The sequence below is a fragment of the Elephas maximus genome, chromosome 3 (genome assembly GCF_024166365.1).
Source record: "Elephas maximus indicus isolate mEleMax1 chromosome 3, mEleMax1 primary haplotype, whole genome shotgun sequence".
NCBI classification, from domain to species: Eukaryota; Metazoa; Chordata; class Mammalia; order Proboscidea; family Elephantidae; genus Elephas; species Elephas maximus.
In genome coordinates this window covers 181,542,484-181,556,977 of record NC_064821.1, presented here as the reverse complement: position 1 = coordinate 181,556,977, position 14,494 = coordinate 181,542,484, and the positions used below count along the sequence as shown (strand labels likewise).

Below are 14,494 nucleotides of genomic sequence, written 5' to 3'. Positions count from 1 at the left end.
CACATAAATTTGAATATTTGTATTTACTGGTCTTATTTTTTTTATAGGCATACAGATAATATCCTATCACTGACAGTGTTGTACTTCAGGATAGATCTTGTTTTTTTTTGAAAATAATGTGGTGTCATTCCTCTTCAAACCGTCTATCCCAGCATAGAAGACCATATGATTGTCCATTTCAGCTCACTAATGTCTAGGATATCCATCTTCAAGTGTTCCATTTTATTTTTGACAACTTCCAATTTTCCTAGATTTATACTTTGTACACTCCACATTCTGATTATTAATGGATGTTTGCAGCTGTTTCTTCTTATTTTGAGTCACATCACATCAGGAAATGAAGGTCCCAAAAGCTTGACTCCACTCATATCATTAAGGTCGACTATACTTTGATGAGGCAGCTCTTCCCAACTTGTACTTTGAGTGCCTTCCAATCTGAGGGGCTCATCTTCCAGCACTATATTAAACGATGTTCTGCTACAATTTATGAGGTTTTCAGCGGTTAATTTTTTTAGAAGTAGATTACCAGGTACTTTCTCTCTTGTCCGGAATCTCTGCTAAAACCTGTCCAATAAGCAACATCATGATAAACAGAGAAAAGATTGAAGTTGTCACGGATTTCATTTTACTTGGATTCACAATCAATGCCCATGGAAGCCAAGGCCAAGAAATCAAATGCCCCATTGCATTCGGCAAATCTGCTGCAAAAGACCTCTTTAAAGCGTTAAAATGCAGAGACGCCACTTCGAGGATGAAGGTACACCTGACCCAAGCTATGGTGTTTTCGATTGCCTCGTATGCACGGAAAAACTGGACAATGACTAAGGAAGACTGAAGTAGAAGTGATGCATTTGAATTATGGTGCTGGTGAACAATATTGAATAAACCATGGACTGCCAGAAGAACTAACAAATCTGTCTCGGAAGAAGTACAGTCAGAATGCTCCTTAGAAGGGAGAATGGCGAGACTTTATCTCACATACTTTGGACATGTTATCAGAAGGGACCGGTCCCTGCAGAAGGACATCATGCTTGTAAAACAGAGGGTGAGCAAAAAAGAGGAAGATCGTCAACGAGATGGACTGACACAGTGGCTACAACAAAAAGCTCAAACATAGCAATGATTTTGGGGGCTAGCACAGGAACGGGCAGTGTTTCATTCTGTTGTACACAGAGTCACTATGAGTTGGAACCAACTCGACGGCACCTAACAACAACTTTATGAGAATCTGTTCCTCCAATGCTAAACAAAAAAAAAAAAAAACTTTTCCTTTTCTCTGCATATCTTCCTACAGAAAATGTTCCAGAAGTCCCCATGATAATGGTGTTTTTACAGATGAAAATGCTCTTTTTTCCCCACTTCACCACGTATTTTTCTCTTAATCACTAATTTTATTTTACTTTGGTTTTAAGAACCCAGAAAACTTAAAAAATAGTTGCACAACATTTATATTCACTTATTCTAAGAGAACAAATGCATAATTACTGGAAAAATGAAAAAGGCAATGGCCTTTTCTGAATATCTAATCTTTCTTAAAGAAGACCAAGTCACATGCTACTAGCCTTATGTGAGCAGTAATCTACTCCATGTTTTATAGGATTTGAACAGCAACAAAAACTCTACGTTCTCCTCAAGTCTTCTATCATACATCAGTCTGTATTTATTACTTTTCCTAACCTGAAAAACATTTTATCATCTAATTAAGACAAGAGAATGCTTATTAAAAATATCCTTTAAGGAGAAACACATACAAACACCCCAATATAATCAAATGTCTGAGTCTCTTAGGGAAAAAAAAAAAGGATTTGAAAAAGGGAAGATATGAAATTTCTGGTAGTCTAGTGGTTAAGGTTTGGTGCTTTCGCTGAGGTCTGAGTTCGATTCCTACTCAGGGAATAACATCCTCTTGTTATAAGCCCTGGTGGAATAATGATTAGGTGCTGGGCTAAGCGAAAGGTTGGTGGGTCAAACCTACTGGCAGCTCTGTAGGAGAAAAGACCTAGAGATCTGCTCCAATAAAGATGATAGCCTTGGAAATTCTACAATACCGCAGTTGTATTCTGTCCTGTAGGGTTAACATCAGTCGGAATCAACTCAACAGCACACAACAACAACATAACAATAAAGAGAGACTAGTACTATACAATTTTTCTGTATTTATTCATTCACTCACTCACTCACTCAAAAAATATTTCTCATGCACATCCTCCATGCTAAACTCTATGCTTGAAGTTAGGAAACAGTGGTGAGCGATACAAACGAGATCGCTGCCCTCGTGGTGCATACTGTCTAATACGTGCTCTAGGAGCATCAATCCTACCAAATGTCAGGGAAGAAAAATAAAACAGGAGTGCTATTTAACAAATGACTTTATTTTGTATTATGGATTATTCAAGGACTGATTAGCCAGTTTTTGTACACTATTAGCCCTAATATTTCCATTCATGAAGATGAAGGTAAAGCTCGAAATTTATTCTTGATTTAAGTTGGCAGTTTTTACATATGGGGACAGGATAAAAACTAAAAGTTAAAATTACTTTCAGGTAATTCTAGGAAACACAAGAAATTAACGATTGCCTCTAGGAAGGAGAATTGGGGTAGAAACCTTTCAATGTACATACACCTCTTAGTACCTTTTGAATTTCAAACCATTTAATGTATTACCTAGTCAAAAAGAAGAAGAGTAGATGCTTAAAGTAGTATGTGGAAACAAGTGAGAGAACAAAATCTTAAAAAGGAGCACTAACATTTAAAAGAGGAGTAAAGAAAAAAAGGGCTTACAAGTGGATTGAGAAAAATGGAAAAAGTAGGAACAAAGCCAAGAAAATGTGTGTCTTGAAAGGTAGTTTCAAAGACTTGTCAACCATATCGAGAGACAAAACATACACAAAACTATCTTCTGGAGTTCTGAACTAGGAGATAATTGCTCAACAGAGAAATATTTCAGTGAAATGAAAGTTAATCTGCAGGGGCCTGAGGCATGAAGTGATGCAGAGGCAATAGGGTAGAATGCTTTTTCAAAAGGCTTTGGATAAAGGAGATTATGGAATTGTTAATATGGGGAAAGGAGACTTTTCAGAATAGGCAATACGTGAATATGATTTCCAGCTGAGGGGAAGATATTAATATAGGTTGAACATAAAAATGAGTAAATAATTGATGGGAGGTTCCAGAGGAAGAGGGAAAGGAAGGAGTTGAAAACGAACAAAAATACATCTAGACAGAGTTAGCCTTGAGCAAGAAGAGGATTTCATCTTACAGGTCATTTTCTAAGACCGGACGGTAGACAGATTCAGACTTAGATTAAAGGTACCCAAAAAAACCACTGCCCTCAAGTTGATTCCAACTCACAGCTACCCTGTAGGTCAGAGCAGAACTTCCCACCTGGGTTTCCAAGGCTGTAAATCTTTACAGAAGCAGACTGCAACATCTTTCTCCCACGGAGCAACTGGTGGTTTCATACGGCCAACCTTTCAGCTAGCAGCTGAGCGCTTAACCACTGTGCTACCAGGGCTCCTTGATTAAAGGCAGATGGGAGGTTAATAAAGGTCTTAGCTGCTGGCCTCATTTTTCTCAGTATGAAGTCCTTCACGATATTCTCTGTCTCTCCCATCTCAATCCAAAGAAATATGATTAGAGGAAAAGGAAATAAAGGGCACTAATTTTTTTTTTTTTTTTTTTAATATTTAGGAAAGGTAGGGAAGATGATGAAAGAGTTACTTTAATGAAACCCATGAATAAGTATAGCAAATGCCTGTTTTCACCCTTCATGCTTTTGCTCATAATTATTTCTTTAACATGGAATGTTCCTCTTCTTGTCCCCAACAATTCTTATCTTTAATAATCGTCTTTCTCTTCCCCTTAATAAATCTTATCTGTTATAAAAAAAAAAAATTTATAACAATAATTATAATAATACACTTACACTAGGCTCACTCTGTGGTCAAACATGGTTCTTAAGAACTTCATGCTTATGAATTCATTTAATCTTCACCACAATCTATGAGATAGGCACTATTTTTTAATCCCCATTTTAAATATTAGAAAGAGAATCATAGAATAATTAAGTGAATGTTCAAGCTCACGGAGCTAGTTTGTACAGAACTTCATATGTGCTGCCAGTGGGGCATATCTGTATCATATCACTGCCTATATGACTTTGGACAAGTTTCTTAACCTCTCTATGCCTGTAAAATGGGAGCAGTAATTATAGAGTAAAAATCCTATAATAATTAAACACGTAAAGCATTTAAAATAGTGTATAGTAAGTGTTCTGTAAATGTTAGTGCTTATTATTGTGGAGGAACTGATAGTTTAGCACCTTAACAAAGTACACGTAATTCACCTATAGGTAAAGTTGGATCCATCCCCAGATCTTGTACAAGACTCTACAAATACATTTTTGGGGAAATTTTTTTAATAGCAGCCAATGGTACACCTAAAATTTGGTTGTTGTCATTGTTAGGTGCCATTGAGTTGGTCCCAACTCATAGCGACCCTATAGGACAGAGTAGAATTGCCCATAGGGTATCCAAGGATTGGCTGGTGAATATGAACTGCCAACCTTTTGATTATCAGTGAGCTCTTAACCACTGTGCCACCAGGGCTCCTAAAATTTGGTTAGCACTTAAAATTTACAAAGCATTTTCACATATGTCATCTTAAGCCTAAATAAACCTCTGATGCAGTCATTATACCTATTTCACAAATGAAAATTTGAGGTTGAGCAGTTGGAAAATATGCTCATTACTAAGTACCATTTCTGAAAGCTCCCATGCCAGGAATTAGGCTAAGAACCTATGAGGTAGGTACTTTTATCCCCATTTTACACATTAAGAAAGTAAAGGGGCTTGTTCAAGGTCACATAACATGTGGCAGAGCTAGGATATAAAACCAGGTCCAAACTTTGCTTTATGCCACACTGACACCTAACTTATACAACTGCTGATTTGCTATTTCTCTCTATTCTCTTAGATGATTTTTAAGTTCATTCTAGTTTTCTTTGATCACTCGTTAGAAAAACATTCCCATCATCTTGAGCTTAAATATTTTGGTTCCAACCTAAAAAAAACCAACCTAAGAGTGATGAAAATTGGAGCCAATAGGTCAACACTCGACAATAGACACAACTTTTGTTTTCATGCAAGGCCAATTCAAACAGTGGTCTTTAATTCTTTAAGATTTTAAAGTAACTTTGAGACCTTCAGAAATCTCTAGGTTGTGAGTCTCAAGTCCAGAAGACTTGATATTCTCTAGGCCGCCTATTTGGAATACTCTTGTGTAGACAATTCTGAAATCCTCTCCCTCGTCCCATAACATGTCCATAAGTCTTTTGTACTAAGGACATTCTACCTGGAGTTTGACAATGAACCTAAACTTGACTCTTCCAATTTTTACTGAGCTACTCTAACAAATTCTATGGCTACTTAGTCTCCATGCTCAACATATACAAGTGTATGAGTGCAAGCCCCATTGGAAGAGGTCTATTTCAAGGTAAGATCTCTCTGGCTATGATACAGACAGATTACTACTCCCTACAGAATTACTTCAAGGGGAGAAGCTTTCAGCGTGGTTTCTGAATATATAACCAATTCATTAAGGCTGTGTCAGTACCTCATTAGCATTCAACTCAGAAAGGATTTCTTGGCTATCTCATGAAATAAGGGATTTTGATAACTATCCCCAGGAGTATGAAATAAGTTTTCCTTTCTTATTTACTGAAAAAAGCCACACAGTTAGACTTACAAAGCAGAGCAAAATAACCTTTCATTTTCCAAATCACTTGGTTAATGTATGATTTCCATTCTTGTACTTGTCAGATCCTTAATGAGCAGAGTGTGTGTTTTAAAGAGTATAAAAAGCAGAGGTGAAAATTCTGTTCAGCTTATTGTAATTAAAATCAGATCGTAGCTTTCTTCCCAGAAGGCTGGGGAATCTTAAGCACCTACCAGGGCTTCCTTCCCTACAGTCAGGATTGAGGTGTAGGCCTCCAGATACACTCGACTGCAACGCTTTACAACTTCCAGGCCCTTGACTGTGATGTCCTTAGCATCTCCTAGGCCCAAGCCGATCAGGTAAAGCATTTCAAACTCCAAGGGGAGGGAGTCTGCAGGACGAAGCGAACAAGAAAGACAAGTGTCAGCTGCACCAAGGGTGCCTAAAATCCAGTGATGTACTCGAGGCTGAAAACCGAAGTAGCATAAGGAGGAGGCGGTATATCACTCTCAGACAAGGAGTACGGCTCGAGGACCTCATTCCACGCCTCAGGCAAGGAGTGAGGCTTCAGAATCTCATTCCACGCCTCTTAAACAAGGACTGGAATATCTGTTTTTTAACAACTCTACCCCACTTGCTTACTACCCAAACTTGGAGGCAACCATTTACCCGCTAAGAGAATCGTAGCTAGTTCCCTGTCCTCCCCAATCTCCTAAATGTCGCCTTCCAGCAGAGACCGCGTCCGAAGCTGAGGATTCGGGACGAGCCAGCACCCACGCCGCTGGCCTCACCTACGGTGCCGCAAAGCGCCGGCGCCTTTACTGCATTTTACGACTATGAGGAGGGGCGCGGCGGGCGGGCTCCGTTGTGGTGTGCGAGGAACCGGTTTAGGCTTTTCAGCTAGTGACCCTCGTGGCTGCTGGCAGGTGAAAGGTCAGTGGGCCAAGGGGAGTCCGTCCCGTGCCCCCAGCACGGCCTCCTGGAAAGGACCGAACATGCCCACGATGCCCCCTGGTCAATGGCTTAACCATCCCTCTCCCGGGGCTGAGTAAGTAAAGGAGCATCTCGCCAGGGCCGAGCCCGACCCGAGGTTGGGCCGCGCGTGCGGAAGGCGGGGACAGTTAGGAGGGGGCCCCGCGCGGTGCTATGGGGTGGCAGGTTGGAGGACTTCCTGATTTGCCCCGGGTTTGCCCAAGTGCATGGATTTCTATCCCCGCCTTCTCACTCTGCTCGAGTTTTACCACCAGCCACCCGAGTGAGCTGTCAGATTGGTAAACTCGGCGGTGAATGCGGTTCAGATTTCCCAGCGGGGCGGTGACTCCCTAGTTTGCCCTCAGAACCTCATTCCGGAGTGCCTCAAGGGGAGTGACTGGGATCTGCCTCAGTCATCCTCAGTATGGGGAAGCCCAGAGTCTCTTGTGCCTAGAAAGGTGACCTTTAAGAATGCTCAGGGATTTCAGACCATGCTTTAAGGGCATCAGTAGGGGAATTCTTATATTGAGGTTGCCTACATGTGGTTCTGACATCAGAAAGGTTTGTTTTTCTTGAAAATACTCTTCATAAGGTCACTTAGTGACGTCATCCAAGTTAAAAAACTCCATTGCTGATCTTAGTGGACATAGTTGATTATTCAGAATTTTCCTGGTCCTTCTTTTACAGTGCCTTGAGTTGTTTTTTCCCCAAACTTAGCTTCTCTAGAACTTGGTTTACATTTTCTTCCTGGGTTCCATCCACCCTTGGCACTTTCGTTCACTCTATGTACTCTGGCTGATTTTATTACCACTCCCATTATCTGGATCCATTCCTCACACCAGGTACAAAAGTTATCTGAAATGGATCATAGACCTAAGTGGAAAACCTAGAACTATAAAACTTTTGAGAAGAAGAAAACATAGGTTTTGAACTTACTGTGACATTGTTTAGACAACAACTTTTTAGATGGAACACGAAAAGCACAATCTATAAAAGAAAAATGTGATAAGTTGGCTTCAATAAAATCAGAATTTATACTCTTCAAAAGACACTGTGAAGAGAACAAAAAGGCAAGGCAAATACTGGGAGAAACAACTTGCAAAGCATATATCTGATAAAGGACTTGTATCTAGAATATGTAAAGAACTCTCAAAACTCAATAATAAGAAAACAAGTCAAAGAAAAATAGGCAAAAGATTTGGGCAAACACTTCACCAAAGGAGATATAAAATAAAATAAAAAAAACTCGTGGGCGAGTGAATTCTGACTTACAGTGACTGCCCTGTACGAGAAAGTAGAACTGCCCCTTTAGGGCTTCCAAGCTTGTAATCTTTACAGAATTAGACTGCTACATCTTTCTTCCCCCTGAGCAGCTGGTGGGTTTAAACTACTTTTGGTTAGCAGCTGGTTAACGCTTAACCACTGCACCACCAAATCAAACCCATTGCTGTTGAGTCGATTTCAACTCATAGCAACCTGAGTAGAATCACCCCACAGAGTTTGCAAAGAATGGCTGGTGGATTCGAACTGCCATCCTTTTGGTTAGCAGCCAAGCTCTTAACTACTGTGTCACCAGGGCTCCTTAAAGAAGATATACAAATGATAAATATGCACTTGAAGAGATATTCAACATCATTCGACACTGTTGTTATTTACTGTCAAGTTGATTCTGTTGAGAAATAGAATTAAAACCACAATGAATATGACTGTACATCTATTAGAATGGCTCATTTTTTTAACTGATTATCCACTGTCATAATTTTAAGTACCTCTAATATTTTACTGACTCAAATTTCAAACTCCCATTCAGAGTTTTCCCTCAAACTCATGTATTTAATTTTGCTAGATATTTTCATCTACATAACCCAGAGACATGTCACATTCATCACATCCAAAGCTGAATCTAATATCTTTCTTTCAACTTGGCCTTTCCTTCTGTTTTATTTACTGTGGTTGGAGGCTTCATAGTTCGTAGACTCTCACCAAAATCAGACACCTGGGAAAAACCCTCACATCCAATCTGTCCTGTTTGTCTACCTCAGTAGAAATCATACCTACTACCACTGCCCTGGTTCAGGTCCCCATTCTCTCACTCCGTTAGCTGGTAACATAACCCTGTTTGCATTCTCTCAGGTGACAAAGATTCTTGGCTAAGACACAATCTGAAAATGTCACTCTCCTGCTACAATTCCTTTTAGTCCAAGAGAAATTTCAGGCTCTTAAAATATCCCACAAGATCTTCCACAATGTGGCCACTTCTTACCTCTCCAGTCTGGTCTCTCTCCACTGTATGCTTTTAGCTTTTTCTCTATCAGTACTAAACAGCTAAAAGGGAACTCTGGTGACCCAGTGGTTAAGCACTTACAGCTAACCAAAAGGTTCGTGGTTCAAACCCACCAGCCACTCCACGGGAGAAAGATATGGCAGTCTGCTTCTGTAAATGTTACAGCCTCGGAAATCCTATAGGGCAGTTTTGCTTTGTCCTATAGGGTTTCTGTGAGTCTGAATTGACTTAATGGCAATGGGTTCGGTTTTGGTGTGGGTTACTGAACTGCTTAGAGTTCTCTGCCCACAACATGGTCCTTTGTGCCTCTGTGACTTTAGTCAGGCTACCACCTCGGCATGGAATGTCCTCTCCCTTTTTCTTCCACCTAGGTCATTACTACTAATTCTTTGAGACTCAGCACAAGAAGCCTTCCCAGACACCCTCCATCCCCCAAACTAGGTTAGGTGTCTCCTTCTCTCTATTACTGTTATATTGTTGTTACGTGCCCTCAAGTTGGCTCCAACTCATAGTGACCTTATGTATAACAGAGCTAAACGTTGCCCCGTCCTGCGCCGTCCTCAGTCATTGCTGCGTTTGAGCCCATTGTTTCAGCTGCTGTGTCAGTCCATTTTGTTGAGGGTCTTCCTCTCTTTTGCTGACCCTTGACTTACTAAGCATGATGTCTTTTTCCAACAACTGGTCCCTTTTGATAACATGTCCAAAGTAAGCGTGACAAACTGTTGCCATCTTCACTTATTTTTTTTTAATTGTGCTTTAGATGAAAGTTTATAGCCTAAGTTAAATTCTCATATAAAAATTGATACACATATTGTTATGTGACAATAGCTGCAATCCCTATAATGTGACAGCACATTCCACCTTTCCACCCCGGGTTTCCTGTGTCCATCCAACCAGCTCCTGTCCCTTTCTGCCTTCTCATCCTGCCTCCAGACAGGAGCTGCCCATTTAGTCTCATGTATCTGCTTGAACTGAGAACCACACTCTTCATGAGTATTATTTTATAGTCCAGTCTAATCTTTGGAGAGTTGGCTTCAGGAATGGTTTTAGTTCTAGGCTGACAAAGCGTCCAGGGGCCATGCCTTCGAGGGTTCCTCCAGTCTCAGTCAGACCGTTAAGTCTGGTCTTTTTACGTGAATTTGAGTTCTGTACCACACTTTTCACCTGCTCCATCGGGGACTCTGTTGTGTTCCCTGTCGGGGTGGTTATTGGTGGTAGCCAGGCAGCGTCTAGTTCTTCTCATCTCAGGCTGATGGAGTCTCTGGTTTATGTGGCCCTTTGTCTCTTGAGCTAATATTTTTCTTGTGTCTTTGGTGTTCTTCATTCTCCTTTGCTCTAGGTGAGTTGGGACCAATTGATGCATCTTAGGTGGCCGTTCAAAAGCTTTTAAGACCCCACATGCCACTCTCCAAAGTGGATGCAGAACATTTCTTAATAAACTCTGTTATGTCAGTTGACCTAGATGTCCCCAAAACCATGGTCCCCAGACCCTAGTCCCTGCTACTCGTTCCCTCGAAGTGTTTGGTTGTGTTCAGGAAACTTAGCTTTTGGTTTAGTCCAGTTGTGCTGACTTCGCCTGTATTGTGTGTTATCTTTCCCTTCACCTAAGATAAATTCTTGTCTACTGTCTAGTTAGTGAATCCCCTTTTCCCTCTCTTCCCACCTTCATAACCACCAAAGAATGTTTTCTTCTCTGTTTAAACCTTTCTTGAGTTCTTATGTTAGTGCTCTCATGCAATATTTGTCCTTTTGCGACTGACTAATTTCATTCAGCATAATGACTTCGAGATTTATCCATGTTGTGAGATGTTTTGTGGATTCATCATTGTTTTTTATCATTGAGTATTATTGTATGTATGTACTAGAATTTATCAGTTGGTCTGTTGAGGGGCACCTAGGTTGTTTCCATCTTTTTGCTATTGTTAACAGTGTTGCAGTGAGCATGGGTATGCAAATATCTATTCTTGTGATGGCTCTTATTTCTCTAAGATATATTCCAAGGAGTGGAATTGCTTGATCGTAAAGTACGTCTATTTCTAGCTTTTTAAGGAAGCACCAAATCAATTTCCAAAGTGGTTGTACCACTTTACATTCCCACCAGCAATATGTAAGTGTTCCAGTCTTTCTACAACCTCTCCAGCATTTATTGTTTTGTATTTTTTGGATTAGTGCTTCTCTTGTTGGAGTGAGATGGTATCTCATTTTTGTTTTGATTTTCATTTCTCTAATGGCTAATGATCGTGAGCATTTCTTCATGTATCTGTTAGCTGCCTGAATGTCTTCTCTAGTGAAGTGTCTGTTCATATCCTTTGCCCATTTTTTTAAACCATCCTCATTTCTAAGGAACATTCTGGCTGTATTTCCTTCAAGACAGATTTGTTTGTTCTTCTGGCAGTCCGTGGTATATCCAATATTCTTTGCCAGCACCAAAATTTGAGTCCATCAATTCTTCTTTGGTCTTCCTTTTTCATTGTCCAGCTTTTGAGTACATATGAAGCAATTGAAAATACCGTGGCTTGGGTTAGGCACATCTTAGTCCTCGAAGTGACATCTTTGCTTTTTAACCCTTTAAGACGTCTTTTGCACAGATTTTCCCAGTGCAATAGGTCTTTTGATTTCTTGACTGCTGCTTCCAAGGGCATTCATTGTGGATCCAAGCAGAACAAAATTATTGACAACTTCAATTTCTTTCCCATTTATCGTGATGTTTATTGGTCTAGTTGTAAGGATTTCAGGTGTAATCTGTACAAAGTTCTTGGGTGACACAAATGGTTAAGTGCTTGACTACTAGCCAAAAGGTTGATGGTTCGAACCTACCCAGAGGCACCTTGGTAGACAGGCCCGGTGATCTGCATCTGGAAGGTCACAGCCTTGAAAACCCTACAGAGTGCAGTTCTACCTCCGTGAGTCGGAATCAACTCAGTGGCAACTAACAACAACAGCAATAATCCATACAAAATCATAGTTATACTTTGTGCTATACGTATCACTCAGTTTAAGTGTTTTTATAATTGTCCATTTATGTGTCTTCTTTCATGACATCAAGTATCGTGTCTTAGTCATGTTCTCATCCCTAAGGCTTAGCATAGTGCCTGGCACATAGTAGGTATTCAATAAATATTTTGTTAAATGAATTATCATATACTCACTAGTAGTTGAACAATTTCTTGAGCTATAATATCTTTTTCTATATGAAATACAGGGGGTGGTATGTTCTAGATAACTATCGAGAAGTTATTGATGATCTATCAAACGTAAACATGTGTTGTCCATGCCACTTTAGAAGCTCGTTTGTGTTTAAAGGCTTATGATGCATATCACATACATGTCATATGCACACTGTGGAATAGGTGTACAAATTTTCCCGTGTACTGCTCACTTTTCATCTGTTTTTTGTTTTCAGATTTTCTTTGAATAATTTCAGACTCACAGTGAAAGAAAACCGCTAAAAAGAGTAATTAAATAATCCAAAGGAAGGTGTGCTTTTTTTTCTTCCTCTCTGAAATAAATCTGTATTGAAAATGAAGTTATTCTGGGTAGTCAAAGGATTGAAATATTTTTGTGTTTTTAGATACAGAAATAATTTCAGGCTTCACTCTTCACAATTCTGCTGAGAAGTTTCATATAGAATTCTTAATAAACAAGCTTTTCTGCCTGCCTTCATTTCTCCATAAACCAACCAAAACCCAGTGCCGTCGAGTCGATTCCGACTCATAGCGACCCTATAGGACAGAGTAGAACTGCCCCATAGATTTTCCAAGGAGCACCTGGTGGGTTCAAACTGCCGACCTTTTGGTTAGCAGCCATAGCACTTAACCACTACGCCACCAGGGTTTCCTCATTTCTCCATAAGGGTGTACATTTTTTGGACTTTTCTGGAGGTAAACAGACACAGGAAGGGAATATGGTGATATTTTTTTCTCCCCAACTCAGCAAATAGAAGAAGCAAAGCCTTGCATAATTCTTTTTTTTGCAGAGTTTTTATGTGGGGTTTAGGTATTTATTTCCCCTCTTGCCATTTTAAACGGTTTTCTAATATGATTGCATTTTCCCCAACAATATATTATGAAAATTTTCAAACATATGAAAAAGTTGAAAGAATTTTACAGTAGACATTCATATAGCCATCAACTAGGTTCTACAACTGTTACGTTTTAACTGTATTTACCTTGTCATATATCTACCCATCTAGCTGCCGTCATCCCATCTTATTTTTTGATGCATTTCCAAGGGAGTTGCAGGCATCAGTACACATGTGATTATATTTTACTTGAAAGGTAAATCCCTCATCCAGGTAGCAGATTAACAAAACATAGCTAAGCATTTAGCTGATTAAATGATATAATTTCTTTGCCTCTTTTAGCCTGGACTTTCATAATCATTTTAAAACAGTTTCAAGATTAGTTTTGAACAAACATTGGGGTGTTATTTTAATAATAATGAAAGAGTATATATGTGTTTATAATGGATTAGCAAATTTGGAGACTTTATAGCTAGCAAAAGGGAGAGGGTTGGGAATAGAGAACCATCATTTCAGGGGAAAAAATAAAAAAAGGCTGGAGTAAAACCCTTTTAACTTTAAAGAATAACAAAGATGGATGAGAGCTGGAGAATTTTTTACTTGATATTTCTGCTTTCAGGTAGGACATTACCAGATCATTCCTGAGAGTGAACATTTATGCTTTTGTTGAAAGATCTTTAAGACATTTTTGTAACCTTCACCAGTAACTTATTTTTAGTACCCTCACTGTCAGAAATTTTTCCTTATGTTTGAGACTTTCAGGCGGTAGTCATGACATGTGAGAGAGGTATGCAGATCGTCATAAAACGTTAACATGGATGGCTTTTCCATTCCATTGTCATAAATACATCATTTACTACTTTTATTTTAAAGTGATAACAGCATAGTTGGGAATTATAGACAAACTGTAATTACCATCTATCTAATAGAAGCCGTCCCTCAATTTTTCTTATTTGAGCTCGTTGCTCGTCTCTTGAAAAGAAACATCGGGGTGACTGGTTAAACTCCATCTGACGTTATTGTGAATAGAGAATATTATTTTACCCTGAAGCTGACCTTTTAACCTATATGTTCCCAGAAATTGCTTTTGTTAGAGGAAATCTTGATTAATATTTGTAGAGCCTTAGAGACCCCGAATTGATTGATAGTCATTATTTCCTAACAATTCACAAATAAGTGATAATTATAGATGGCATTGCTTTAGGTAAAAACCAAAAAAAAAAAAACAACCAAACCTTTTGCCGTTGAGTCGATTCAGACTCATAACAAGGAGTTATATACTTACCAAGTTTAATAAAAAATCTAAAGCGGCTTTATTATGAATTGACTTAGAAAAAATTCACTTTTTTCAGTAATCTTATTATCTATGCATTTTACATTAATTATGTGATAATGTACAATGCATAAATAGTAAAAAAAAAAATCAGGAGCTATTTGATTTGAAAGATATGGAAATTTTTATTGTTGCCATTAACCCTAGCTTAATAGATTTTTTTTCTTTT

The 14,494-nt window shown here is 39.1% G+C and overlaps 2 protein-coding genes across 6 annotated transcripts in view; one reads left to right on the top strand and one right to left on the bottom strand.

Moving 5' to 3' along the window:
• The window catches only part of DPH5 (diphthamide biosynthesis 5), a 73,474-nt gene extending 66,968 nt beyond the window's left edge, over window positions 1-6,506 (bottom strand). For all 5 annotated transcript variants that reach the window (XR_007516773.1, XM_049880244.1, XM_049880245.1 and 2 more), the window contains exons 1-2: window positions 6,385-6,506; window positions 5,949-6,106 (exon numbers count right to left, since the gene is read on the bottom strand). Coding sequence is in view for 4 of the 5 variants with exons in the window: in XM_049880244.1 (XP_049736201.1) it covers window positions 5,949-6,083 (135 nt within the window). In the remaining variant the exon portion in view is untranslated. The remainder of the gene's footprint in view (window positions 1-5,948; window positions 6,107-6,384) is intronic.
• Window positions 1-14,494, top strand: part of SLC30A7 (solute carrier family 30 member 7) — a 615,874-nt gene that overhangs the window by 164,002 nt on the left and 437,378 nt on the right. The gene's annotated exons all lie outside the window — the stretch shown is intronic.